The 25827-nt window shown below is 57.3% G+C and overlaps 1 protein-coding gene, 8 non-coding genes and 1 pseudogene across 11 annotated transcripts in view; all 10 read left to right on the top strand.

The window, feature by feature from the left end:
* LOC112907092 (uncharacterized) overlaps positions 1 to 25827 on the top strand; it is a 133288-nt gene that overhangs the window by 48259 nt on the left and 59202 nt on the right. For 2 of the 3 annotated variants that reach the window (XM_072737035.1, XM_072737036.1), the window contains exons 17-25: positions 1146 to 1286; positions 4251 to 4391; positions 7360 to 7500; positions 10471 to 10611; positions 13572 to 13712; positions 16671 to 16811; positions 19244 to 19379; positions 22233 to 22366; positions 24433 to 24567. In XM_072737035.1, coding sequence (XP_072593136.1) covers positions 1146 to 1286; positions 4251 to 4391; positions 7360 to 7500; positions 10471 to 10611; positions 13572 to 13712; positions 16671 to 16811; positions 19244 to 19379; positions 22233 to 22262 — 1012 coding nt within the window. In that variant the 3' untranslated portion in view covers positions 22263 to 22366; positions 24433 to 24567. Of the gene's footprint in view, positions 1 to 1145; positions 1287 to 4250; positions 4392 to 7359; positions 7501 to 10470; positions 10612 to 13571; positions 13713 to 16670; positions 16812 to 19243; positions 19380 to 22232; positions 22367 to 24432; positions 24568 to 25827 lie in introns of those variants that run through there. The other variant, XM_072737037.1, reaches the window with a different exon arrangement.
* LOC140595541 (small nucleolar RNA SNORD116) lies at positions 1534 to 1628 on the top strand. Its single transcript, XR_011997275.1, has one exon. It is a non-coding gene; the product is annotated as a small nucleolar RNA SNORD116 (small nucleolar RNA).
* Positions 4639 to 4733, top strand: LOC140595540 (small nucleolar RNA SNORD116). The gene has a single exon (XR_011997274.1). It is a non-coding gene; the product is annotated as a small nucleolar RNA SNORD116 (small nucleolar RNA).
* Positions 7748 to 7842, top strand: LOC140595539 (small nucleolar RNA SNORD116). The gene has a single exon (XR_011997273.1). It is a non-coding gene; the product is annotated as a small nucleolar RNA SNORD116 (small nucleolar RNA).
* On the top strand, positions 10859 to 10953 carry LOC140595538 (small nucleolar RNA SNORD116). Its single transcript, XR_011997272.1, has one exon. It is a non-coding gene; the product is annotated as a small nucleolar RNA SNORD116 (small nucleolar RNA).
* On the top strand, positions 13960 to 14054 carry LOC140595537 (small nucleolar RNA SNORD116). Its single transcript, XR_011997271.1, has one exon. It is a non-coding gene; the product is annotated as a small nucleolar RNA SNORD116 (small nucleolar RNA).
* Positions 17059 to 17153, top strand: LOC140595536 (small nucleolar RNA SNORD116). The gene has a single exon (XR_011997270.1). It is a non-coding gene; the product is annotated as a small nucleolar RNA SNORD116 (small nucleolar RNA).
* Positions 19615 to 19709, top strand: LOC140595555 (small nucleolar RNA SNORD116). Its single transcript, XR_011997289.1, has one exon. It is a non-coding gene; the product is annotated as a small nucleolar RNA SNORD116 (small nucleolar RNA).
* Positions 22615 to 22709, top strand: LOC112907119 (small nucleolar RNA SNORD116). Its single transcript, XR_003232704.1, has one exon. It is a non-coding gene; the product is annotated as a small nucleolar RNA SNORD116 (small nucleolar RNA).
* On the top strand, positions 24820 to 24909 carry LOC112907125 (small nucleolar RNA SNORD116; annotated as a pseudogene).

The raw sequence follows: 25827 nt of genomic DNA, 5'->3' as shown, positions 1-25827 counted from the left end.
ATAGATGCCTGTGAAGACCATGCCACGTGTTGCTGTTCTTGCTGAGGATCCCGGCCCCCGACGTGGCAGTCCCATTCGAGGGCAGTGGTGACTTTCCGTGCAGTGATGAGGACTCAGGACATGGACCCGGATGTGGCAGCCTGACTCATGGCAGGTGTTCCCAGAGCCGAGCCCGTGAAGCACAATGGTTGTTGCGATGCCGGTTCCCTTGTCAGTAGCGCACCCCCGCTTCAGTCGGCTGTTCTTGGGCTCTCAGTGTAGCATGGGCACCACTTGCCTAGGGCTGTTCTGCCCACACGCCAAGAGCAAATAGTCATGTGTGTGGGACCAGTCGCCTGTCCGACCTTCGTGTGGCCACCTCTTCTCATAGGGCTTCGTGAAGGCCTGAGGCGTGCATCCATTACCTGAGGCCTGCTGCCCTCACAGGGCTCGTTGCCTTTCCCCGGGGTGGCTGAGGTTTCATGCTGCGCCCGGACCCGGCTCAGCTAATGGGGCGACGTAATCCACATCGACATGGCTTCGATGGTCGATAGTGTGTTTTTGGAGGAGAGTCCTTGGGCTGTGCTTTGCCAGAGGGCTTCGGGCACGTGTTGCCTCAGGGCTTTGCGACGTCCCGTGAGGTCAGTCACGTCATGTCACGCTATTACGTGCCAGGGTCTGAGGCCATGGATCCCCGGATTGCCCATGTACTTTGCGCTGATGAACTCTAAACGTTCGCTCCAGAGCCACGGATGGCCAGCCTGCCAGCATGCCAGCCTGGCCTGCACACGCACACATGTGCACACCTTCTTGCTAATAAAGCCATAGAGTCACACTGATGCACACACACTGAAACACACCCACAGAGGGCCCCACACAAACAGACCCCTGCACATCCCCACTCATGGCGTGTGGTGTGACCAGAAACTTTGTCATATTCTAACCAGGAAATTCCTAGACACACATCATGAGACAGAGGCACATCCCCGTGTGTGGGATGACGTGGGCCCGTTCCATATCCCTGATGAGCAGCTAGCCCTGTGGGACAGAGGGACAGCACAGGGAGATGCAATGCTTCCCCCAGGGAACCGTTTGGAACGCTCGGGCCATCTGAGCGCCTGGGTGGGTACGTCACACATTCGCCTGATTTCTCCACACCTCCTCAGGTGCCGAGGCCTAGCTAGGCTTCCTGTTGACATGGAGAAGAAGACCTTCCTTTCCTTTCCACGGTGGTGTGGAGAGATGATGGCGGGCCTTGTGGAAGCAGAGTGGTCCAGGACGGGGAACCTGCCCACGGATCACCAGAGGTAAGCTTTTGTTGTGTCAACGTGTACTGATGGCACTCGAAGGTCCTGAGATGGCCTGCGGACCTGCCAGCTGGCTTGTGCTCCTGGCCATGGACGTTGGCTCTCCAAGAAGATTGCCTATGCCTCTTGCTCAGGGGCATAGCTGTGGGTGGTCTCCAGGGTACAGGAGGGTGCTGAGGCCACGGGGAGACCCCATGAGCTGTTCAGCCTGCGTAGTTCAATTTACCAGGAGGCCGAGAAAGTGCTTGGATCGATGATGACTCCCTCAATCTGCATTCCTTGGAAAAGCTGAACAAAATGAGTGAGAACTCCCTGCCGTCGTTCTCATCGCAACTGAGGTCCAGCACCTTGTCTCCCCCAGGGAAGGAAGGAGTGAGGGACAGCTTCACCTTTGTCGTGCCACACGCTTGCTTGCAACCACCACCAACACCACCACGACCACCACCACCAGCATCTCCACCGAAGGGCCTTGGGATCAGAGAGCCTGGCGGAGGGCTGAGGGCCTAGAAAACTTGTGCTCTCCTTGGGTGGGAGTCCTCGACATGGTGGTCCTCCATGACATGGCTGGCTTTCGGGGTGTCTCAGACAGCCAGCAGCCAAGTGGTAGGAGTTGCGTTAGGCGGCTTTGGCAGGGCCTTGAGAGCATCTATGTCGGAGTCCGTCGGCCAGGCCAAAGATTGAGCCAGTACTCCTGGTGGTGTGTGGTGCCCCCCTTTCAGGGTCAGGGGCCGCCGGTGTACAGGTGGACCCCCGACCGGGCAAGGAGCAATCTCTGTCCCAGGCCTCTGTTCCGCGTTCTCAGCTGAGTGCTGAACAGGGTTGCGGGAGGACAGGAAAGACACCAGATGGGTTCGGTGCTTTTGACAGAGCCCTAATTCATCTGAGGCCAGACAAGGACGGAGACACAGTACTCGCACGCACACACGAATACACATAAAACATACAGAAGCACATATACAGTCACACACACGCTCACCACACGTAGTCGCATGCACAGGCATGCAAACACACACACACACACGCACACAAACGCGCGCGCGCGCGCGCACATACGCCAGGAACTCCAGCGGAGTTCATGGTGTACGTTCAGGGCAGGAGTGTAGAAGCTTTGCTGGCCACTGGGAAGAATGGGAATGGCAGGGCCAAGGGCGTCTGGAGGACACGTGGGTGCGGGCAGGTCTGCTGGCGGCCTCCCTACACCGGGATGCTGTTAGGAAAGCCAACGGGTCAGAGGTTCGTGGGCTGTTTGCGGCCCCACCACCTTCCCCCGTGGGCCTTGATTTACGGCCTTAAGTGGCCGCCTGGCGATGGTGCCGAGGGCTGTGTCCGACCCGCCCCAGGCCACTACTTCCCCAAAGAAGGGCTCTCCTGGGTGTCTACCCTGTGCCTGTGATAGCCTTGCCGGCCATTGCCACCCTGGTTGTCCCTCCCTTTGCCAGCTGGGCTTGCGGACTCTGGCCATGCAGACCTTGCCTCCTGGGCTGCCGGGCTCCTGCGTAAAGACATCCACCCAGGGCAGCCCTTGATCAGCATCCGGACTGGCTCCTCCCTGCTCTGTGGGCACAAGACTTCTGTGGGCTAGGCTGCAGACCGTGCAGGACAGGCCACAGGCACCGGACAGTAGTCAGGCGCAGCCTCTTGTCAAGGCTGTGGGGCTTGGCCTTGTCCTCCTCGTCATGGGAAGGCACTGTTTCTCCTTTGTGTGTGCCTGTCACCTATAGTAATGTGGCCATGCCCCTGCACCAGAGTCTAAACACCACCTGTGTTTAGCCTGTCTCTGCCAATGGACAGGCCCTACCTTGAGTCCCACAATATAGATGCCTGTGAAGACCATGCCACGTGTTGCTGTTCTTGCTGAGGATCCCGGCCCCCGACGTGGCAGTCCCATTCGAGGGCAGTGGTGACTTTGACTTTCCGTGCAGTGATGAGGACTCAGGACATGGACCCGGATGTGGCAGCCTGACTCATGGCAGGTGTTCCCAGAGCCGAGCCCGTGAAGCACAATGGTTGTTGCGATGCCGGTTCCCTTGTCAGTAGCGCACCCCCGCTTCAGTCGGCTGTTCTTGGGCTCTCAGTGTAGCATGGGCACCACTTGCCTAGGGCTGTTCTGCCCACACGCCAAGAGCAAATAGTCATGTGTGTGGGACCAGTCGCCTGTCCGACCTTCGTGTGGCCACCTCTTCTCATAGGGCTTCGTGAAGGCCTGAGGCGTGCATCCATTACCTGAGGCCTGCTGCCCTCACAGGGCTCGTTGCCTTTCCCCGGGGTGGCTGAGGTTTCATGCTGCGCCCGGACCCGGCTCAGCTAATGGGGCGACGTAATCCACATCGACATGGCTTCGATGGTCGATAGTGTGTTTTTGGAGGAGAGTCCTTGTGCTGTGCTTTGCCAGAGGGCTTCGGGCACGTGTTGTCTCAGGGCTTTGCGACGTCCCGTGAGGTCAGTCACGTCATGTCACGCTATTACGTGCCAGGGTCTGAGGCCATGGATCCCCGGATTGCCCATGTACTTTGCGCTGATGAACTCTAAACGTTCGCTCCAGAGCCACGGATGGCCAGCCTGCCAGCATGCCAGCCTGGCCTGCACACGCACACATGTGCACACCTTCTTGCTAATAAAGCCATAGAGTCACACTGATGCACACACACTGAAACACACCCACAGAGGGCCCCACACAAACAGACCCCTGCACATCCCCACTCATGGCGTGTGGTGTGACTAGAAACTTTGTCATATTCTAACCAGGAAATTCCTAGACACACATCATGAGACAGAGGCACATCCCCTTGTGTGGGATGACGTGGGCCCGTTCCATATCCCTGATGAGCAGCTAGCCCTGTGGGACAGAGGGACAGCACAGGGAGATGCAATGCTTCCCCCAGGGAACCGTTTGGAACGCTCGGGCCATCTGAGCGCCTGGGTGGGTACGTCACACATTCGCCTGATTTCTCCACACCTCCTCAGGTGCCGAGGCCTAGCTAGGCTTCCTGTTGACATGGAGAAGAAGACCTTCCTTTCCTTTCCACGGTGGTGTGGAGAGATGATGGCGGGCCTTGTGGAAGCAGAGTGGTCCAGGACGGGGAACCTGCCCACGGATCACCAGAGGTAAGCTTTTGTTGTGTCAACGTGTACTGATGGCACTCGAAGGTCCTGAGATGGCCTGCGGACCTGCCAGCTGGCTTGTGCTCCTGGCCATGGACGTTGGCTCTCCAAGAAGATTGCCTATGCCTCTTGCTCAGGGGCATAGCTGTGGGTGGTCTCCAGGGTACAGGAGGGTGCTGAGGCCACGGGGAGACCCCATGAGCTGTTCAGCCTGCGTAGTTCAATTTACCAGGAGGCCGAGAAAGTGCTTGGATCGATGATGACTCCCTCAATCTGCATTCCTTGGAAAAGCTGAACAAAATGAGTGAGAACTCCCTGCCGTCGTTCTCATCGCAACTGAGGTCCAGCACCTTGTCTCCCCCAGGGAAGGAAGGAGTGAGGGACAGCTTCACCTTTGTCGTGCCACACGCTTGCTTGCAACCACCACCAACACCACCACGACCACCACCACCAGCATCTCCACCGAAGGGCCTTGGGATCAGAGAGCCTGGCGGAGGGCTGAGGGCCTAGAAAACTTGTGCTCTCCTTGGGTGGGAGTCCTCGACATGGTGGTCCTCCATGACATGGCTGGCTTTCGGGGTGTCTCAGACAGCCAGCAGCCAAGTGGTAGGAGTTGCGTTAGGCGGCTCTGGCAGGGCCTTGAGAGCATCTATGTCGGAGTCCGTCGGCCAGGCCAAAGATTGAGCCAGTACTCCTGGTGGTGTGTGGTGCCCCCCTTTCAGGGTCAGGGGCCGCCGGTGTACAGGTGGACCCCCGACCGGGCAAGGAGCAATCTGTCCCAGGCCTCTGTTCCGCGTTCTCAGCTGAGTGCTGAACAGGGTTGCGGGAGGACAGGAAAGACACCAGATGGGTTCGGTGCTTTTGACAGAGCCCTAATTCATCTGAGGCCAGACAAGGACGGAGACACAGTACTCGCACGCACACACGAATACACATAAAACATACAGAAGCACATATACAGTCACACACACGCTCACCACACGTAGTCGCATGCACAGGCATGCAAACACACACACACACACGCACACACACGCGCGCGCGCGCTCGCGCGCGCACATACGCCAGGAACTCCAGCGGAGTTCATGGTGTACGTTCAGGGCAGGAGTGTAGAAGCTTTGCTGGCCACTGGGAAGAATGGGAATGGCAGGGCCAAGGGCGTCTGGAGGACACGTGGGTGCGGGCAGGTCTGCTGGCGGCCTCCCTACACCGGGATGCTGTTAGGAAAGCCAACGGGTCAGAGGTTCGTGGGCTGTTTGCGGCCCCACCACCTTCCCCCGTGGGCCTTGATTTACGGCCTTAAGTGGCCGCCTGGCGATGGTGCCGAGGGCTGTGTCCGACCCGCCCCAGGCCACTACTTCCCCAAAGAAGGGCTCTCCTGGGTGTCTACCCTGTGCCTGTGATAGCCTTGCCGGCCATTGCCACCCTGGTTGTCCCTCCCTTTGCCAGCTGGGCTTGCGGACTCTGGCCATGCAGACCTTGCCTCCTGGGCTGCCGGGCTCCTGCGTAAAGACATCCACCCAGGGCAGCCCTTGATCAGCATCCGGACTGGCTCCTCCCTGCTCTGTGGGCACAAGACTTCTGTGGGCTAGGCTGCAGACCGTGCAGGACAGGCCACAGGCACCGGACAGTAGTCAGGCGCAGCCTCTTGTCAAGGCTGTGGGGCTTGGCCTTGTCCTCCTCGTCATGGGAAGGCACTGTTTCTCCTTTGTGTGTGCCTGTCACCTATAGTAATGTGGCCATGCCCCTGCACCAGAGTCTAAACACCACCTGTGTTTAGCCTGTCTCTGCCAATGGACAGGCCCTACCTTGAGTCCCACAATATAGATGCCTGTGAAGACCATGCCACGTGTTGCTGTTCTTGCTGAGGATCCCGGCCCCCGACGTGGCAGTCCCATTCGAGGGCAGTGGTGACTTTGACTTTCCGTGCAGTGATGAGGACTCAGGACATGGACCCGGATGTGGCAGCCTGACTCATGGCAGGTGTTCCCAGAGCCGAGCCCGTGAAGCACAATGGTTGTTGCGATGCCGGTTCCCTTGTCAGTAGCGCACCCCCGCTTCAGTCGGCTGTTCTTGGGCTCTCAGTGTAGCATGGGCACCACTTGCCTAGGGCTGTTCTGCCCACACGCCAAGAGCAAATAGTCATGTGTGTGGGACCAGTCGCCTGTCCGACCTTCGTGTGGCCACCTCTTCTCATAGGGCTTCGTGAAGGCCTGAGGCGTGCATCCATTACCTGAGGCCTGCTGCCCTCACAGGGCTCGTTGCCTTTCCCCGGGGTGGCTGAGGTTTCATGCTGCGCCCGGACCCGGCTCAGCTAATGGGGCGACGTAATCCACATCGACATGGCTTCGATGGTCGATAGTGTGTTTTTGGAGGAGAGTCCTTGGGCTGTGCTTTGCCAGAGGGCTTCGGGCACGTGTTGTCTCAGGGCTTTGCGACGTCCCGTGAGGTCAGTCACGTCATGTCACGCTATTACGTGCCAGGGTCTGAGGCCATGGATCCCCGGATTGCCCATGTACTTTGCGCTGATGAACTCTAAACGTTCGCTCCAGAGCCACGGATGGCCAGCCTGCCAGCATGCCAGCCTGGCCTGCACACGCACACATGTGCACACCTTCTTGCTAATAAAGCCATAGAGTCACACTGATGCACACACACTGAAACACACCCACAGAGGGCCCCACACAAACAGACCCCTGCACATCCCCACTCATGGCGTGTGGTGTGACCAGAAACTTTGTCATATTCTAACCAGGAAATTCCTAGACACACATCATGAGACAGAGGCACATCCCCGTGTGTGGGATGACGTGGGCCCGTTCCATATCCCTGATGAGCAGCTAGCCCTGTGGGACAGAGGGACAGCACAGGGAGATGCAATGCTTCCCCCAGGGAACCGTTTGGAACGCTCGGGCCATCTGAGCGCCTGGGTGGGTACGTCACACATTCGCCTGATTTCTCCACACCTCCTCAGGTGCCGAGGCCTAGCTAGGCTTCCTGTTGACATGGAGAAGAAGACCTTCCTTTCCTTTCCACGGTGGTGTGGAGAGATGATGGCGGGCCTTGTGGAAGCAGAGTGGTCCAGGACGGGGAACCTGCCCACGGATCACCAGAGGTAAGCTTTTGTTGTGTCAACGTGTACTGATGGCACTCGAAGGTCCTGAGATGGCCTGCGGACCTGCCAGCTGGCTTGTGCTCCTGGCCATGGACGTTGGCTCTCCAAGAAGATTGCCTATGCCTCTTGCTCAGGGGCATAGCTGTGGGTGGTCTCCAGGGTACAGGAGGGTGCTGAGGCCACGGGGAGACCCCATGAGCTGTTCAGCCTGCGTAGTTCAATTTACCAGGAGGCCGAGAAAGTGCTTGGATCGATGATGACTCCCTCAATCTGCATTCCTTGGAAAAGCTGAACAAAATGAGTGAGAACTCCCTGCCGTCGTTCTCATCGCAACTGAGGTCCAGCACCTTGTCTCCCCCAGGGAAGGAAGGAGTGAGGGACAGCTTCACCTTTGTCGTGCCACACGCTTGCTTGCAACCACCACCAACACCACCACGACCACCACCACCAGCATCTCCACCGAAGGGCCTTGGGATCAGAGAGCCTGGCGGAGGGCTGAGGGCCTAGAAAACTTGTGCTCTCCTTGGGTGGGAGTCCTCGACATGGTGGTCCTCCATGACATGGCTGGCTTTCGGGGTGTCTCAGACAGCCAGCAGCCAAGTGGTAGGAGTTGCGTTAGGCGGCTTTGGCAGGGCCTTGAGAGCATCTATGTCGGAGTCCGTCGGCCAGGCCAAAGATTGAGCCAGTACTCCTGGTGGTGTGTGGTGCCCCCCTTTCAGGGTCAGGGGCCGCCGGTGTACAGGTGGACCCCCGACCGGGCAAGGAGCAATCTCTGTCCCAGGCCTCTGTTCCGCGTTCTCAGCTGAGTGCTGAACAGGGTTGCGGGAGGACAGGAAAGACACCAGATGGGTTCGGTGCTTTTGACAGAGCCCTAATTCATCTGAGGCCAGACAAGGACGGAGACACAGTACTCGCACGCACACACGAATACACATAAAACATACAGAAGCACATATACAGTCACACACACGCTCACCACACGTAGTCGCATGCACAGGCATGCAAACACACACACACACACGCACACACACGCGCGCGCGCGCGCGCGCGCGCACATACGCCAGGAACTCCAGCGGAGTTCATGGTGTACGTTCAGGGCAGGAGTGTAGAAGCTTTGCTGGCCACTGGGAAGAATGGGAATGGCAGGGCCAAGGGCGTCTGGAGGACACGTGGGTGCGGGCAGGTCTGCTGGCGGCCTCCCTACACCGGGATGCTGTTAGGAAAGCCAACGGGTCAGAGGTTCGTGGGCTGTTTGCGGCCCCACCACCTTCCCCCGTGGGCCTTGATTTACGGCCTTAAGTGGCCGCCTGGCGATGGTGCCGAGGGCTGTGTCCGACCCGCCCCAGGCCACTACTTCCCCAAAGAAGGGCTCTCCTGGGTGTCTACCCTGTGCCTGTGATAGCCTTGCCGGCCATTGCCACCCTGGTTGTCCCTCCCTTTGCCAGCTGGGCTTGCGGACTCTGGCCATGCAGACCTTGCCTCCTGGGCTGCCGGGCTCCTGCGTAAAGACATCCACCCAGGGCAGCCCTTGATCAGCATCCGGACTGGCTCCTCCCTGCTCTGTGGGCACAAGACTTCTGTGGGCTAGGCTGCAGACCGTGCAGGACAGGCCACAGGCACCGGACAGTAGTCAGGCGCAGCCTCTTGTCAAGGCTGTGGGGCTTGGCCTTGTCCTCCTCGTCATGGGAAGGCACTGTTTCTCCTTTGTGTGTGCCTGTCACCTATAGTAATGTGGCCATGCCCCTGCACCAGAGTCTAAACACCACCTGTGTTTAGCCTGTCTCTGCCAATGGACAGGCCCTACCTTGAGTCCCACAATATAGATGCCTGTGAAGACCATGCCACGTGTTGCTGTTCTTGCTGAGGATCCCGGCCCCCGACGTGGCAGTCCCATTCGAGGGCAGTGGTGACTTTGACTTTCCGTGCAGTGATGAGGACTCAGGACATGGACCCGGATGTGGCAGCCTGACTCATGGCAGGTGTTCCCAGAGCCGAGCCCGTGAAGCACAATGGTTGTTGCGATGCCGGTTCCCTTGTCAGTAGCGCACCCCCGCTTCAGTCGGCTGTTCTTGGGCTCTCAGTGTAGCATGGGCACCACTTGCCTAGGGCTGTTCTGCCCACACGCCAAGAGCAAATAGTCATGTGTGTGGGACCAGTCGCCTGTCCGACCTTCGTGTGGCCACCTCTTCTCATAGGGCTTCGTGAAGGCCTGAGGCGTGCATCCATTACCTGAGGCCTGCTGCCCTCACAGGGCTCGTTGCCTTTCCCCGGGGTGGCTGAGGTTTCATGCTGCGCCCGGACCCGGCTCAGCTAATGGGGCGACGTAATCCACATCGACATGGCTTCGATGGTCGATAGTGTGTTTTTGGAGGAGAGTCCTTGGGCTGTGCTTTGCCAGAGGGCTTCGGGCACGTGTTGTCTCAGGGCTTTGCGACGTCCCGTGAGGTCAGTCACGTCATGTCACGCTATTACGTGCCAGGGTCTGAGGCCATGGATCCCCGGATTGCCCATGTACTTTGCGCTGATGAACTCTAAACGTTCGCTCCAGAGCCACGGATGGCCAGCCTGCCAGCATGCCAGCCTGGCCTGCACACGCACACATGTGCACACCTTCTTGCTAATAAAGCCATAGAGTCACACTGATGCACACACACTGAAACACACCCACAGAGGGCCCCACACAAACAGACCCCTGCACATCCCCACTCATGGCGTGTGGTGTGACCAGAAACTTTGTCATATTCTAACCAGGAAATTCCTAGACACACATCATGAGACAGAGGCACATCCCCGTGTGTGGGATGACGTGGGCCCGTTCCATATCCCTGATGAGCAGCTAGCCCTGTGGGACAGAGGGACAGCACAGGGAGATGCAATGCTTCCCCCAGGGAACCGTTTGGAACGCTCGGGCCATCTGAGCGCCTGGGTGGGTACGTCACACATTCGCCTGATTTCTCCACACCTCCTCAGGTGCCGAGGCCTAGCTAGGCTTCCTGTTGACATGGAGAAGAAGACCTTCCTTTCCTTTCCACGGTGGTGTGGAGAGATGATGGCGGGCCTTGTGGAAGCAGAGTGGTCCAGGACGGGGAACCTGCCCACGGATCACCAGAGGTAAGCTTTTGTTGTGTCAACGTGTACTGATGGCACTCGAAGGTCCTGAGATGGCCTGCGGACCTGCCAGCTGGCTTGTGCTCCTGGCCATGGACGTTGGCTCTCCAAGAAGATTGCCTATGCCTCTTGCTCAGGGGCATAGCTGTGGGTGGTCTCCAGGGTACAGGAGGGTGCTGAGGCCACGGGGAGACCCCATGAGCTGTTCAGCCTGCGTAGTTCAATTTACCAGGAGGCCGAGAAAGTGCTTGGATCGATGATGACTCCCTCAATCTGCATTCCTTGGAAAAGCTGAACAAAATGAGTGAGAACTCCCTGCCGTCGTTCTCATCGCAACTGAGGTCCAGCACCTTGTCTCCCCCAGGGAAGGAAGGAGTGAGGGACAGCTTCACCTTTGTCGTGCCACACGCTTGCTTGCAACCACCACCAACACCACCACGACCACCACCACCAGCATCTCCACCGAAGGGCCTTGGGATCAGAGAGCCTGGCGGAGGGCTGAGGGCCTAGAAAACTTGTGCTCTCCTTGGGTGGGAGTCCTCGACATGGTGGTCCTCCATGACATGGCTGGCTTTCGGGGTGTCTCAGACAGCCAGCAGCCAAGTGGTAGGAGTTGCGTTAGGCGGCTTTGGCAGGGCCTTGAGAGCATCTATGTCGGAGTCCGTCGGCCAGGCCAAAGATTGAGCCAGTACTCCTGGTGGTGTGTGGTGCCCCCCTTTCAGGGTCAGGGGCCGCCGGTGTACAGGTGGACCCCCGACCGGGCAAGGAGCAATCTCTGTCCCAGGCCTCTGTTCCGCGTTCTCAGCTGAGTGCTGAACAGGGTTGCGGGAGGACAGGAAAGACACCAGATGGGTTCGGTGCTTTTGACAGAGCCCTAATTCATCTGAGGCCAGACAAGGACGGAGACACAGTACTCGCACGCACACACGAATACACATAAAACATACAGAAGCACATATACAGTCACACACACGCTCACCACACGTAGTCGCATGCACAGGCATGCAAACACACACACACACACGCACACAAACGCGCGCACGCGCACATACGCCAGGAACTCCAGCGGAGTTCATGGTGTACGTTCAGGGCAGGAGTGTAGAAGCTTTGCTGGCCACTGGGAAGAATGGGAATGGCAGGGCCAAGGGCGTCTGGAGGACACGTGGGTGCGGGCAGGTCTGCTGGCGGCCTCCCTACACCGGGATGCTGTTAGGAAAGCCAACGGGTCAGAGGTTCGTGGGCTGTTTGCGGCCCCACCACCTTCCCCCGTGGGCCTTGATTTACGGCCTTAAGTGGCCGCCTGGCGATGGTGCCGAGGGCTGTGTCCGACCCGCCCCAGGCCACTACTTCCCCAAAGAAGGGCTCTCCTGGGTGTCTACCCTGTGCCTGTGATAGCCTTGCCGGCCATTGCCACCCTGGTTGTCCCTCCCTTTGCCAGCTGGGCTTGCGGACTCTGGCCATGCAGACCTTGCCTCCTGGGCTGCCGGGCTCCTGCGTAAAGACATCCACCCAGGGCAGCCCTTGATCAGCATCCGGACTGGCTCCTCCCTGCTCTGTGGGCACAAGACTTCTGTGGGCTAGGCTGCAGACCGTGCAGGACAGGCCACAGGCACCGGACAGTAGTCAGGCGCAGCCTCTTGTCAAGGCTGTGGGGCTTGGCCTTGTCCTCCTCGTCATGGGAAGGCACTGTTTCTCCTTTGTGTGTGCCTGTCACCTATAGTAATGTGGCCATGCCCCTGCACCAGAGTCTAAACACCACCTGTGTTTAGCCTGTCTCTGCCAATGGACAGGCCCTACCTTGAGTCCCACAATATAGATGCCTGTGAAGACCATGCCACGTGTTGCTGTTCTTGCTGAGGATCCCGGCCCCCGACGTGGCAGTCCCATTCGAGGGCAGTGGTGACTTTGACTTTCCGTGCAGTGATGAGGACTCAGGACATGGACCCGGATGTGGCAGCCTGACTCATGGCAGGTGTTCCCAGAGCCGAGCCCGTGAAGCACAATGGTTGTTGCGATGCCGGTTCCCTTGTCAGTAGCGCACCCCCGCTTCAGTCGGCTGTTCTTGGGCTCTCAGTGTAGCATGGGCACCACTTGCCTAGGGCTGTTCTGCCCACACGCCAAGAGCAAATAGTCATGTGTGTGGGACCAGTCGCCTGTCCGACCTTCGTGTGGCCACCTCTTCTCATAGGGCTTCGTGAAGGCCTGAGGCGTGCATCCATTACCTGAGGCCTGCTGCCCTCACAGGGCTCGTTGCCTTTCCCCGGGGTGGCTGAGGTTTCATGCTGCGCCCGGACCCGGCTCAGCTAATGGGGCGACGTAATCCACATCGACATGGCTTCGATGGTCGATAGTGTGTTTTTGGAGGAGAGTCCTTGGGCTGTGCTTTGCCAGAGGGCTTCGGGCACGTGTTGTCTCAGGGCTTTGCGACGTCCCGTGAGGTCAGTCACGTCATGTCACGCTATTACGTGCCAGGGTCTGAGGCCATGGATCCCCGGATTGCCCATGTACTTTGCGCTGATGAACTCTAAACGTTCGCTCCAGAGCCACGGATGGCCAGCCTGCCAGCATGCCAGCCTGGCCTGCACACGCACACATGTGCACACCTTCTTGCTAATAAAGCCATAGAGTCACACTGATGCACACACACTGAAACACACCCACAGAGGGCCCCACACAAACAGACCCCTGCACATCCCCACTCATGGCGTGTGGTGTGACCAGAAACTTTGTCATATTCTAACCAGGAAATTCCTAGACACACATCATGAGACAGAGGCACATCCCCGTGTGTGGGATGACGTGGGCCCGTTCCATATCCCTGATGAGCAGCTAGCCCTGTGGGACAGAGGGACAGCACAGGGAGATGCAATGCTTCCCCCAGGGAACCGTTTGGAACGCTCGGGCCATCTGAGCGCCTGGGTGGGTACGTCACACATTCGCCTGATTTCTCCACACCTCCTCAGGTGCCGAGGCCTAGCTAGGCTTCCTGTTGACATGGAGAAGAAGACCTTCCTTTCCTTTCCACGGTGGTGTGGAGAGATGATGGCGGGCCTTGTGGAAGCAGAGTGGTCCAGGACGGGGAACCTGCCCACGGATCACCAGAGGTAAGCTTTTGTTGTGTCAACGTGTACTGATGGCACTCGAAGGTCCTGAGATGGCCTGCGGACCTGCCAGCTGGCTTGTGCTCCTGGCCATGGACGTTGGCTCTCCAAGAAGATTGCCTATGCCTCTTGCTCAGGGGCATAGCTGTGGGTGGTCTCCAGGGTACAGGAGGGTGCTGAGGCCACGGGGAGACCCCATGAGCTGTTCAGCCTGCGTAGTTCAATTTACCAGGAGGCCGAGAAAGTGCTTGGATCGATGATGACTCCCTCAATCTGCATTCCTTGGAAAAGCTGAACAAAATGAGTGAGAACTCCCTGCCGTCGTTCTCATCGCAACTGAGGTCCAGCACCTTGTCTCCCCCAGGGAAGGAAGGAGTGAGGGACAGCTTCACCTTTGTCGTGCCACACGCTTGCTTGCAACCACCACCAACACCACCACGACCACCACCACCAGCATCTCCACCGAAGGGCCTTGGGATCAGAGAGCCTGGCGGAGGGCTGAGGGCCTAGAAAACTTGTGCTCTCCTTGGGTGGGAGTCCTCGACATGGTGGTCCTCCATGACATGGCTGGCTTTCGGGGTGTCTCAGACAGCCAGCAGCCAAGTGGTAGGAGTTGCGTTAGGCGGCTTTGGCAGGGCCTTGAGAGCATCTATGTCGGAGTCCGTCGGCCAGGCCAAAGATTGAGCCAGTACTCCTGGTGGTGTGTGGTGCCCCCCTTTCAGGGTCAGGGGCCGCCGGTGTACAGGTGGACCCCCGACCGGGCAAGGGGCAATCTCTGTCCCAGGCCTCTGTTCCGCGTTCTCAGCTGAGTGCTGAACAGGGTTGCGGGAGGACAGGAAAGACACCAGATGGGTTCGGTGCTTTTGACAGAGCCCTAATTCATCTGAGGCCAGACAAGGACGGAGACACAGTACTCGCACGCACACACGAATACACATAAAACATACAGAAGCACATATACAGTCACACACACGCTCACCACACGTAGTCGCATGCACAGGCATGCAAACACACACACACACACACACACACACGCGCGCGCGCGCGCGCACATACGCCAGGAACTCCAGCGGAGTTCATGGTGTACGTTCAGGGCAGGAGTGTAGAAGCTTTGCTGGCCACTGGGAAGAATGGGAATGGCAGGGCCAAGGGCGTCTGGAGGACACGTGGGTGCGGGCAGGTCTGCTGGCGGCCTCCCTACACCGGGATGCTGTTAGGAAAGCCAACGGGTCAGAGGTTCGTGGGCTGTTTGCGGCCCCACCACCTTCCCCCGTGGGCCTTGATTTACGGCCTTAAGTGGCCGCCTGGCGATGGTGCCGAGGGCTGTGTCCGACCCGCCCCAGGCCACTACTTCCCCAAAGAAGGGCTCTCCTGGGTGTCTACCCTGTGCCTGTGATAGCCTTGCCGGCCATTGCCACCCTGGTTGTCCCTCCCTTTGCCAGCTGGGCTTGCGGACTCTGGCCATGCAGACCTTGCCTCCTGGGCTGCCGGGCTCCTGCGTAAAGACATCCACCCAGGGCAGCCCTTGATCAGCATCCGGACTGGCTCCTCCCTGCTCTGTGGGCACAAGACTTCTGTGGGCTAGGCTGCAGACCGTGCAGGACAGGCCACAGGCACCGGACAGTAGTCAGGCGCAGCCTCTTGTCAAGGCTGTGGGGCTTGGCCTTGTCCTCCTCGTCATGGGAAGGCACTGTTTCTCCTTTGTGTGTGCCTGTCACCTATAGTAATGTGGCCATGCCCCTGCACCAGAGTCTAAACACCACCTGTGTTTAGCCTGTCTCTGCCAATGGACAGGCCCTACCTTGAGTCCCACAATATAGATGCCTGTGAAGACCATGCCACGTGTTGCTGTTCTTGCTGAGGATCCCGGCCCCCGACGTGGCAGTCCCATTCGAGGGCAGTGGTGACTTTCCGTGCAGTGATGAGGACTCAGGACATGGACCCGGATGTGGCAGCCTGACTCATGGCAGGTGTTCCCAGAGCCGAGCCCGTGAAGCACAATGGTTGTTGCGATGCCGGTTCCCTTGTCAGTAGCGCACCCCCGCTTCAGTCGGCTGTTCTTGGGCTCTCAGTGTAGCATGGGCACCACTTGCCTAGGGCTGTTCTGCCCACACGCCAAGAGCAAATAGTCATGTGTGTGGGACCAGTCGCCTGTCCGACCTTCGTGTGGCCACCTCTTCTCATAGGGCTTCGTGAAGGCCTGAGGCGTGCATCCATTACCTGAGGCCTGCTGCCCTCACAGGGCTCGTTGCCTTTCCCCGGGGTGGCTGAGGTTTCATGCTGCGCCCGGACCCGGCTCAGCTAATGGGGCGACGTAATCCACATCGACATGGCTTCGATGGTCGATAGTGTGTTTTTGGAGGAGAGTCCTTGGGCTGTGCTTTGCCAGAGGGCTTCGGGCACGTGTTGTCTCAGGGCTTTGCGACGTCCCGTGAGGTCAGTCACGTCATGTCACGCTATTACGTGCCAGGGTCTGAGGCCATGGATCCCCGGATTGCCCATGTACTTTGCGCTGATGAACTCTAAACGTTCGCTCCAGAGCCACGGATGGCCAGCCTGCCAGCATGCCAGCCTGGCCTGCACACGCACACATGTGCACACCTTCTTGCTAATAAAGCCATAGAGTCACACTGATGCACACACACTGAAACACACCCACAGAGGGCCCCACACAAACAGACCCCTGCACATCCCCACTCATGGCGTGTGGTGTGACCAGAAACTTTGTCATATTCTAACCAGGAAATTCCTAGACACACATCATGAGACAGAGGCACATCCCCGTGTGTGGGATGACGTGGGCCCGTTCCATATCCCTGATGAGCAGCTAGCCCTGTGGGACAGAGGGACAGCACAGGGAGATGCAATGCTTCCCCCAGGGAACCGTTTGGAACGCTCGGGCCATCTGAGCGCCTGGGTGGGTACGTCACACATTCGCCTGATTTCTCCACACCTCCTCAGGTGCCGAGGCCTAGCTAGGCTTCCTGTTGACATGGAGAAGAAGACCTTCCTTTCCTTTCCACGGTGGTGTGGAGAGATGATGGCGGGCCTTGTGGAAGCAGAGTGGTCCAGGACGGGGAACCTGCCCACGGATCACCAGAGGTAAGCTTTTGTTGTGTCAACGTGTACTGATGGCACTCGAAGGTCCTGAGATGGCCTGCGGACCTGCCAGCTGGCTTGTGCTCCTGGCCATGGACGTTGGCTCTCCAAGAAGATTGCCTATGCCTCTTGCTCAGGGGCATAGCTGTGGGTGGTCTCCAGGGTACAGGAGGGTGCTGAGGCCACGGGGAGACCCCATGAGCTGTTCAGCCTGCGTAGTTCAATTTACCAGGAGGCCGAGAAAGTGCTTGGATCGATGATGACTCCCTCAATCTGCATTCCTTGGAAAAGCTGAACAAAATGAGTGAGAACTCCCTGCCGTCGTTCTCATCGCAACTGAGGTCCAGCACCTTGTCTCCCCCAGGGAAGGAAGGAGTGAGGGACAGCTTCACCTTTGTCGTGCCACACGCTTGCAACCACCACCACCACGACCACCACCACCACCACCACCACCACCACCATCACCACCACCATCTCCACCGAAGGGCCTTGGGATCAGAGAGCCTGGCGGAGGGCTGAGGGCCTAGAAAACGTGTGCTCTCCTTGGGTGGGAGTCCTCGACATGGTGGTCCTCCATGACATGGCTGGGCTTTGGGGGTGTCTCAAACAGCCTGCAGCCAAGTGGTAGGAGTTGCGTTAGGCGGCTTCGGCAGGGCCTTGAGAGCATCTATTTCAGAGTCCGTCGGCTAGGACAAAGATTGAGCCAGTAGTTCTGGTGGTGTGTGTTGCCCCCCTTTCAGGGCCAGGGGCCGCCGGTGTACATGTGTACTCCCGACCGGGCAAGGAGCAATCTCTGTCCGAGGCCTCTGTCCTGTGTTCTCAGCTGAGAGCTGATCAGTGTTGCGGGAAGACAGGAAAGACACCAGATGGTTTCGGTGCATTGTTCAGTGTCTACCCTGTGCCTGTGATAGCCTTGCCAGCTATTTTCACCCTTGTTGTCCCTCCCTTCGCCAGCTGGCCTTTCAGACTCTGTCTGTGCAGACCTTGCCTCCGGGTCTGCGGGGCCCCTGCATAAAGGCATACACCCAGGGCAGTCATTGATCAGTGTCCCTTGTGGCTCCTTCCTGCCCTGTGTGCACAAGACTTTTCTCGGCTTGCCTTTATCCCATGTTGGACATGTCACAGGGACTCCTTAGTATTCAGGTGTAGCCCCTTCTCAAGTCTGGGGAGCTTTTTGACGGTCTCCTCTTCATGGGAAGGCACTGTTCCTGCTTTCTGTGTGCCTCGGTTGTGGTATTTTGGCCATGCACCTGCACTAGAGCCACTGTGTTGAGACTGTTTCTGTCAATGGACAGGCCCTGCCTTGAGTCTCACAATGTAAATGCCTGTGAAGAGCATGCTGTATATTGCCGTTCTCACTGAGGATCCCAGACCCCAATGCTGGAGCGTTGTTCAACAGCACTGGTGACTCTTCCTGCCGAGATGAGGACACAGGACTTGGACCTGATGAGGCAGCCCGACTGATGGCACGTGTTCCTGGGGTCCATGCCTATGAAGTACAATGGATGTGGACATGCCACTTCCCTTGATTTTAGCACACCCCTGGTTTAGTTGGCTGTTCTTTGGCTCTCAGTATCACATGGACACCACTTGCCTAGAGCTGTTCTGCCTTCACACCAAGAGCCAAATCATGATGTGCATGTCACGGGTTGCCTGTCCGAATTCTGCGTGGCTACCTCACCTTACTAGGGCTTTATGAGGCCTGAAGTGTGCAGCCAGTACCCAAGGCCTGCCGGTCTTTCGGGGGCTCATTGCCTTGCCCTGTGGTCACTGAGGTTTCGTGCTGCTCCCTAGACCCGACTCAGCTAACAGGTGACTTAGTCCACATCGACGTCGCCTCAATGGTGGAGAGTGGATTTTTGGAGGAGAGTCATTGTGCTGTGCCTTCCCGAGAGGGCTGTGGACACGTGGTGTCTCAGGCCTTTGCATCCTCCCCTGAGGTGAATCCTGTCTTCTCATGCCAATGCATGCCACAGTCTGAGGCCATGAATCCCCAGATTGCCCATGTGCTTTGCAGTGATCAACTCCAAACATGAACACCTGAGCCATGTCTGGCCAGCCTTCCCTGCACACTCACTCATCTGCACACCTGCTAATAAACCCATAGAGTCACACTGATGCACACACACTCAAACACACCCACAGAGGGCCCCACACAGACATACCCACAGCCCTAACATGGCTCGTGGCTTTACCAGACACATTGTCATACACTCACAAGGAAATTCCTAGACTCACGTGAAACAGAGGCACATCGACATGTGTGGGATGACATGGGCCTGCGTTATCTTACTGAGGATCAGGTAGCCCTGTGGGACAGAGGGACAGCACAGGCAGATGCACCGCTTCCCCATGGAACTGTTCCGATTGCTCAGGCCATCTGAGTTCCTGGGTGCGTTTGTCATGCATTCACCTGATTTCGCCACACTTCTCAGGTGCCAAGGCCTAGCTAGGCTTCCTGTTGACATGGAGAAGAAGACCTTCCTTTCTGTGGAGATATGGAGAGATGATGACAGGCCCTCTGGAAGAAGAGTTGCCCAGGACGGGTACCTGCACAGGGATCACGATGAAGTAAGCCTTTTGTTGTCTCAAAGTGTACTGATGCGACTAGAAGGTCCTGGGCCGGCCAGCGGACCTGCCAGTTGGGTTGTGCTCATGGCGAGGGGAGATGGCTCCCCAAGGGATTAGCTCAGGGGCATAGCTGTGGATGGTCTCTAGGGTGCTGGAGGGTGTTGAGGCCATGGGGAGACCCCATGAGCTGTTCAGCCTGCGTAGTTCAATTTACCAGGAGGCCGAGAAAGTGCTTGGATCGATGATGACTCCCTCCATCTGCATTCCTTGGAAAAGCTGAACAAAATGAGTGAGAACTCCCTGCCGTCGTTCTCATCGAAACTGAGGTCCAGCACGTTGTCTTTCCCCGGGACGGTAGAAGTGAGGGACACCTTCACCTTGGTCAGGCCACACGCTCGCAACCACCACCACCACCACCATCTCCACCCAAGGGTCTTGGGATCTTAGAGCTTGATGGAGGACTGAGAGTCCAGAAATCTTATGCCCTCTTTGGTTGGGATTCCCGGGCTTTGTGGTCCTCTGTGGCATGGTTGGGATTGGTGGCATCTCAGGTGGCCAGCAGCCAAACAGTAAGAGTTGCATTAGGTGGTGTTGGCAGGGCCTCAAAAGCTTCTCTGCTGGAGCAAGTAGGCCAGGCTGATGATTGAGCCAGAGATCCTGGCAGTGTGTGCCGTACACCCCTTTCAGGGCCAGGTGTTATGGTTTTACAGGTGGACTTCCATCCGGGCAAGCAGCAATCAATGCCCGACGCCTCTGTCCCAAGTTCTCAATGAGAGCTGAACAGGGTTGGTGGAGGACAGGAGAGGCACCAGGAGGGGCCAATGCATTTGACAGTGCCTGAATTCATCTGAGCCCAGACCAGGACAGACACAGTGACTCCCACGCACACATGAACACACACACACACACACACACACACACACACACACACGCATACACAAACACATACACCCACACAAACACAGATGCACACAGCAAACATGCAAGGAGGTCCAGCAGCTCTCATGGTGTACATTTAGGGCAGGCGTGTTGACGCTATGCTGGCCCCTGGAATGGATGGGAATGGCAGGGCCCAGGCTGTCCGCCGGATGGCTTGGTGAAGACTGCCAGTGGCCTCCCTAAACTCAGATGGCGTTGCGAAAACCAACGGGTCAGTGCTTGGTGGGCTGTGTGCGGCCCCACTGCCTTCCCCTATGGGCTATGCTTACAGCCTTCAGGGGCCCTCGGGCGATGGTGCTGAGGTGTCTGTACAATGCTCCCTAGCCACTACTTTCCTAAAGAAGGGCTCTCCTGGGCGTCTAACCCGTGCCTGTGAGAAGTATGCCAGTAGTTGCTACCCTGGCCAGCCCTTGCTTCGTCGGCTGGCCTTGCAGACCCTGGCCATGTGGACCTTGCCTCCTGGGCTGCAGGGCTTCTGTGTAAAGGTGTCCACCCATGGGGGCCCTTGATTCAGCGTCCGGGGTGGCTCCTTCCTGCTCTGTGGCTACAAGACTTCTCTGGGCTAGCCTGCAGACCATGAAGGACAGGCTACAGGGACCCTAATAGCAGTCAGGCGCAGCCTCATATTGTGGCCCTGGAACTTGGCCCATGTCCTCTTCTTGGTGGAGAGGGCACCGGTCCGCATTTGTGTGTGCTTCTCACCAGCAGTACTGTGGCCATAGTCCTGCATCAGAGTCATTCTGTTGAGCCTGTGTCTGCTGACAAATGGGTCCTGCCTTGAGTCCTACAATGTGGATGCCTGTGAAGAGCATGCTGTGTTTTGCTGTTCTCGCTGAAGATCTCAGCCCCCAATGCTGGAGTCCCATTTGAGGGCAGTGGTGACTTTTCCTGCAGTGATGAGGACTCCAGGATATGAACCTGGACGCAGCAGCCCGTCTGATGGCACGTGTTCCTGGAAGCCATGCCCATGAAGCACAATGGCTACGGAAATGCCTCTTCCCTTGGTAGTAGCACGCCCCCTGGTGCCATCAGCTGTTGCAGGGCTTTTAGTGTATCATGGGCACCGCTTGCCTAGGGCTGTTCTGCCCACACAGCAGCAACCAAATTGTCGTATGTGCAGGACCGGTTAACTTCACGTGGCCACCTCACCTCAGTAGGGCTTTGTTGAGGCCTGAGGCATGCAACCAGTACCCGAGGCCTGCTGGCCTGCACAAGGGCTCGTTGCCTTGCCCCATCGTCACTGGCATTCTGGGTTGTACCCCAGACCTGGATCAGCTAATAGGGTGACCTAATTCACATTGACGTCGCTTCAACAGTCAAATGTGGGTTTCTGGAGGACAGTCCTTGTGCTGTGCGTTTCCAGACAGCTTTGGACACGTGGTGTCTCAGGGCTTTGCAGGCTCCCCTGAGATCAATCGCATCATCTGGTGCCATGCGTGCCAGGGTCTGAGTCCATGGATCCCCAGATGGGCCATGTGCTTTGTGGTGATGAACTCCAAACATGAGCACCTGAGCCACGACTGGCCAGCCTGCCAGCCTGCCTGCACACACACACACGTCCAAACCTGCTAATAAACCCATAGAGTCACATTGATGTACACACACTCAAACACACCCACAGAGGGCCCCACACAGACGCATGCACATCCCCACTCATGGCACGTGGCCTTACCAGACACATTGTCATACACTCAGAAGGAAATTCCTAGGCACATATGAGACAAAGGCACATCACCACGTGTGGGATGGTGTGGGCCCATGCCATCTCATCGACAAGCAGCTAGTCCTGTGTGACAGAGGGAACAGCACAGGCAGATGCACAGCTTCCCCAAGGAACCATTCAGAATGCTCAGGCCACCTGAGCATCTGGATGCGTTTGTCACACATTCGCCGGATTTCTCCACACTTCCTCAGGTTCTGAGACCTAGCCAGGCTTGCTGTTGACATGGAGAAGAAGACCATCCTTTCTGTGGAGGTGTGGTAGATGATAGCTGGACCTGTGGAAGAAGAATGGTCCAGGACGGGGAACCTGCACGGATCACAAGGAGGTAAGCCTTTCGTTATCTCAAAGTGAGCCATTGGGACTAGAAGGTCCTGGGCCAGTGAGTGGACCTGCCAGTTTGCTTGTGCTCATGGAAAGAGGTGATGGCTCCCCAAGAGGATTGGCCATGCCTCTTGCTCAGGGGCATAGCTGTGGATGGTCTCCAGGGTACTGGAGGGTGCTGAGGCCACAGGGAGACCCTGTGAGCTGTTCAGCCTGCATAGTAAAATTTACCAGGAGGCCGAGAAAGTGCTTGGATCGATGATGATTCCCTCAATCTGCATTCCTTGGAAAAGCTGAACAAAATGAGTGAGAACTCCCTACCGTCGTTCTCATCGAAACTGAGGTCCAGCACGTTGTCTCCCCCAGGGAAGGTAGGAGTAAGGGACGGCTTCTCCTTGTTCCTGCCACATGCTCAAAAGCACCAACACCAACACCTCCATCTCCACCCAAGGGCCTTGGCATCAGAGAGCCTGGGGGAGGGCTGAGGGCTCAGAAAACATATGTTCTCCTTGGTGGGAGTCATCGGCTTCATGGTTCTCTGTGGCATGGCTGGGCTTTGGCAGCATCTCAGATAGCCAGCTGCCAAGCAGTAGGAGTTGCATTAGATGGCATTGGCAGGGCCCCAAAAGCATCTGTGCCAGAGCACATAAGCCAGTCTGATGATTGAGCCAGAGATTCTGGCGTTGTGTGCAGTTCCCCCCTTTCAGGGCCATGCGTCATGGGGTTACAGATTGACTATCATCCAGGCAAGCAGGTATCTTTGCCTGAGGCCTCTGTCCCGAGTTTTCAATGAGAGCTGAATATGGTTGGGGGGAGACAGGAGAGGCACCAAGAGGGACCGATGCGTTTGACTGCGCCTCAACTCATCTGAGCCCAGACCAGGACAGACACACACAGTTTCGCACGCACACAGGAACACCCACATACACACGCATACACAAACACAGACACGTGTACACACAGACGCACCCACCACACATGCAAGGAGATGCAGCAGAGCTCGTGGTGTATGTTCAAGGCAGGAGTGTCGACACTCTGCTGTCCACTGGAATCAATGGGAATTGTAGGGCCCAGGCTGTCCACTGGACAAGTTGGTGCAGGCAGCTAGTGGCCTCTCTAAATTTGGATGGTGTTGCAAAAACCAACAGGTCAGTGCTTTGTAGGCTGTGTGCAGCCCCACCACCTTCCCCCATAGGCTGAGACTTAATGGCCTTAATGTGCTTCCTGGCAATCGTGCAGAGAGCTCTATGTGACCCACCCCTGACTACTACTTTTCTGAAGAAGCGCTCTCCTGGGTGTCCACCCTTTTCCTGTGAGAGGTATGCCAGCCATTGTGACCCTGGTCAGACCTCACTTCGCCACTTAGCCTTGCAGACCCTGGCTGTGCAGAGCTTGCCTTCTGGGCTGCGGGGCTCCTGTGTAAATGCGTCCACCCAGGGAGGCCCTTGATTCAGCATCCGCGGTGACTCCTTGCTCTGAGGGCACAAGTCTTCTCTGGGGTAGCCTGCACACCATGCAGGATAGGCCACAGGGACCCTGAGAGCAGTCAGGCCCAGCCCCGTGTTTTTGCCTTGGAGATTGGCCTACGTCTTCCTCTTCATAGGAAGGGCACTGATCGTCCTTTATTTGTGCCTCTCACCTGCAGTACTGTGGCCATGTTCCCCAGCCGCCCAGCCAGCCTGCCTGCCCTGCAAATGCACGCACACACACACACACACACTCCTGCTAATAAACCCATAGAGTTATACTGACGCACACACAATGCAACTCCCACACAGGGGGACCCTCATACACAGACACGCATGCCACCACTCATGGCATGTACCCTTGCCAGACACACTGTCATGCACCCATAAGGAAATTCCTAGACACACACAGACAGAGGCATATGCCCCTGTGTGGACTGACATGGGCCCATGGCATCTCACCAATGTGCAATAACCCTGTCGGTCAGAGAGACAGCACAGATAGATATAAAGGTTTCCCACGTAACTGTTTGGACCACTCTCACCAGTTGAGCACCTGGGTGCATTTGTGACATAATTGTGTGATTTCTCCTCCATTCCTCAGGTGAGGAGTACAAGCCATGCTCGCTGTTGACTAAAAAAACAGACCTTCCTTTCTTTGGAGTTGCGGAAGAATGATGGCGCACCTTTGGAAGAAGAGTGGCCAGGGTGGGGAGCCTGCGCATGGATCGGTATGGGGGTAAGCCTTTCACTGTCTCAAAGTGAGTGAATTGGACTAGAAGATTCTGGGTTGGCCACCGTCCTGCCAGTGGGCTTGTGCCTCATGGCAAGGGGCAGTGGTTCTCTGAGAGGATTGCCTGGGCCTCTTGCTCAGGGGCGAATTTTGGAGGGTTTCCAGGGTGCTAGAGGGTGCTGAGGCCACGGGGAGTCCCCTATGAGCCATCCAGTCTGCTTGGTTCGGTTTGCCAGTCGGCCCAGGAAGTGCTCCAATGGATCAGGACTCCCTCAATCTGCTTTCTTTCGAAAATTGAACAAAATGAGTGAGAACTCCCTGCCATTGTGCTCATCGAAACTGAGGTCCAGCACGTTGTTTTCCCCAGGGAAGGTAGGAGTGAGGGAAAGCTAGCTTTGCCTTGGTCATGCCACATTCTTGCAACCTCCACCACCATCTCCACCCAAGGGCCTTGGGATCAGAGAGCCTCATGGAAGGCTGAGGGCCCAAAAGGCATGTGCCCTCCTTGGATGGAAGTCCTCAGCTTAGTAGTCCCCCGAGGCATTATCCAGGCTTTGAAGGCATCTCAGACAACCGGGAGCCAAGCAGTAGGAGTCGCATTGGGCGATGTTGGTGCAGCCGCAAGAGGCTCTGTGTTGCAGCAAATCAGCCAGACTGATGATTGATCCAGAGTTCCTGGCAGTGTGAGCTGTGCAACTCCTTCAGGGCCAGGCACCATGGGTTTGGAGGAGGACTCTCATACGGGCAAGTGGGAATCTTTGCCCTAGGCCTCTGTTCCAGGTCATCAGGTAAAAGCTGCACAGGGTTGAGGGAATACAGGAAAGACACCAGGTAGGGCCAATGCACTTGACAGTGCCTGAATGTGTCTCAGGCCAGAGAAGCACACATACCCACACACACAGTCTCCCACACACATGAACACACACACGCATACACAAATACACGCACAGACACACATAAAGATGCAGACACAGGCATGTGCGCGTGCACGCGCGCGCACACACACACACACACACACACACACACATGCACACACCACACATGCAAGTAGGACCTGCAGAGCTCGTGGTGTTTGCTCAGGGCAAAGTGTAGATGCTCTGCTGTCCACTGGAATGGATGGGAATGGCAGGGCCTCTGGAGTCTGCAGGATGGGTGTGTGCATGTAGCTGGCAGGCTCCCTACACTCGGTGGTGTTGCAACACCAACGGGTCAGTGCTTTGTGGGCTGTGGGAGGTCTCACCACCTTCCCACATGAGCTTCTACTTA

This window comes from Vulpes vulpes, chromosome 14 (genome assembly GCF_048418805.1).
Source record: "Vulpes vulpes isolate BD-2025 chromosome 14, VulVul3, whole genome shotgun sequence".
In the NCBI taxonomy this organism is placed as follows: domain Eukaryota; kingdom Metazoa; phylum Chordata; class Mammalia; order Carnivora; family Canidae; genus Vulpes; species Vulpes vulpes.
Note: the sequence above shows the minus strand (reverse complement) of the source record. Positions and strands in the feature narration are given on the sequence as shown.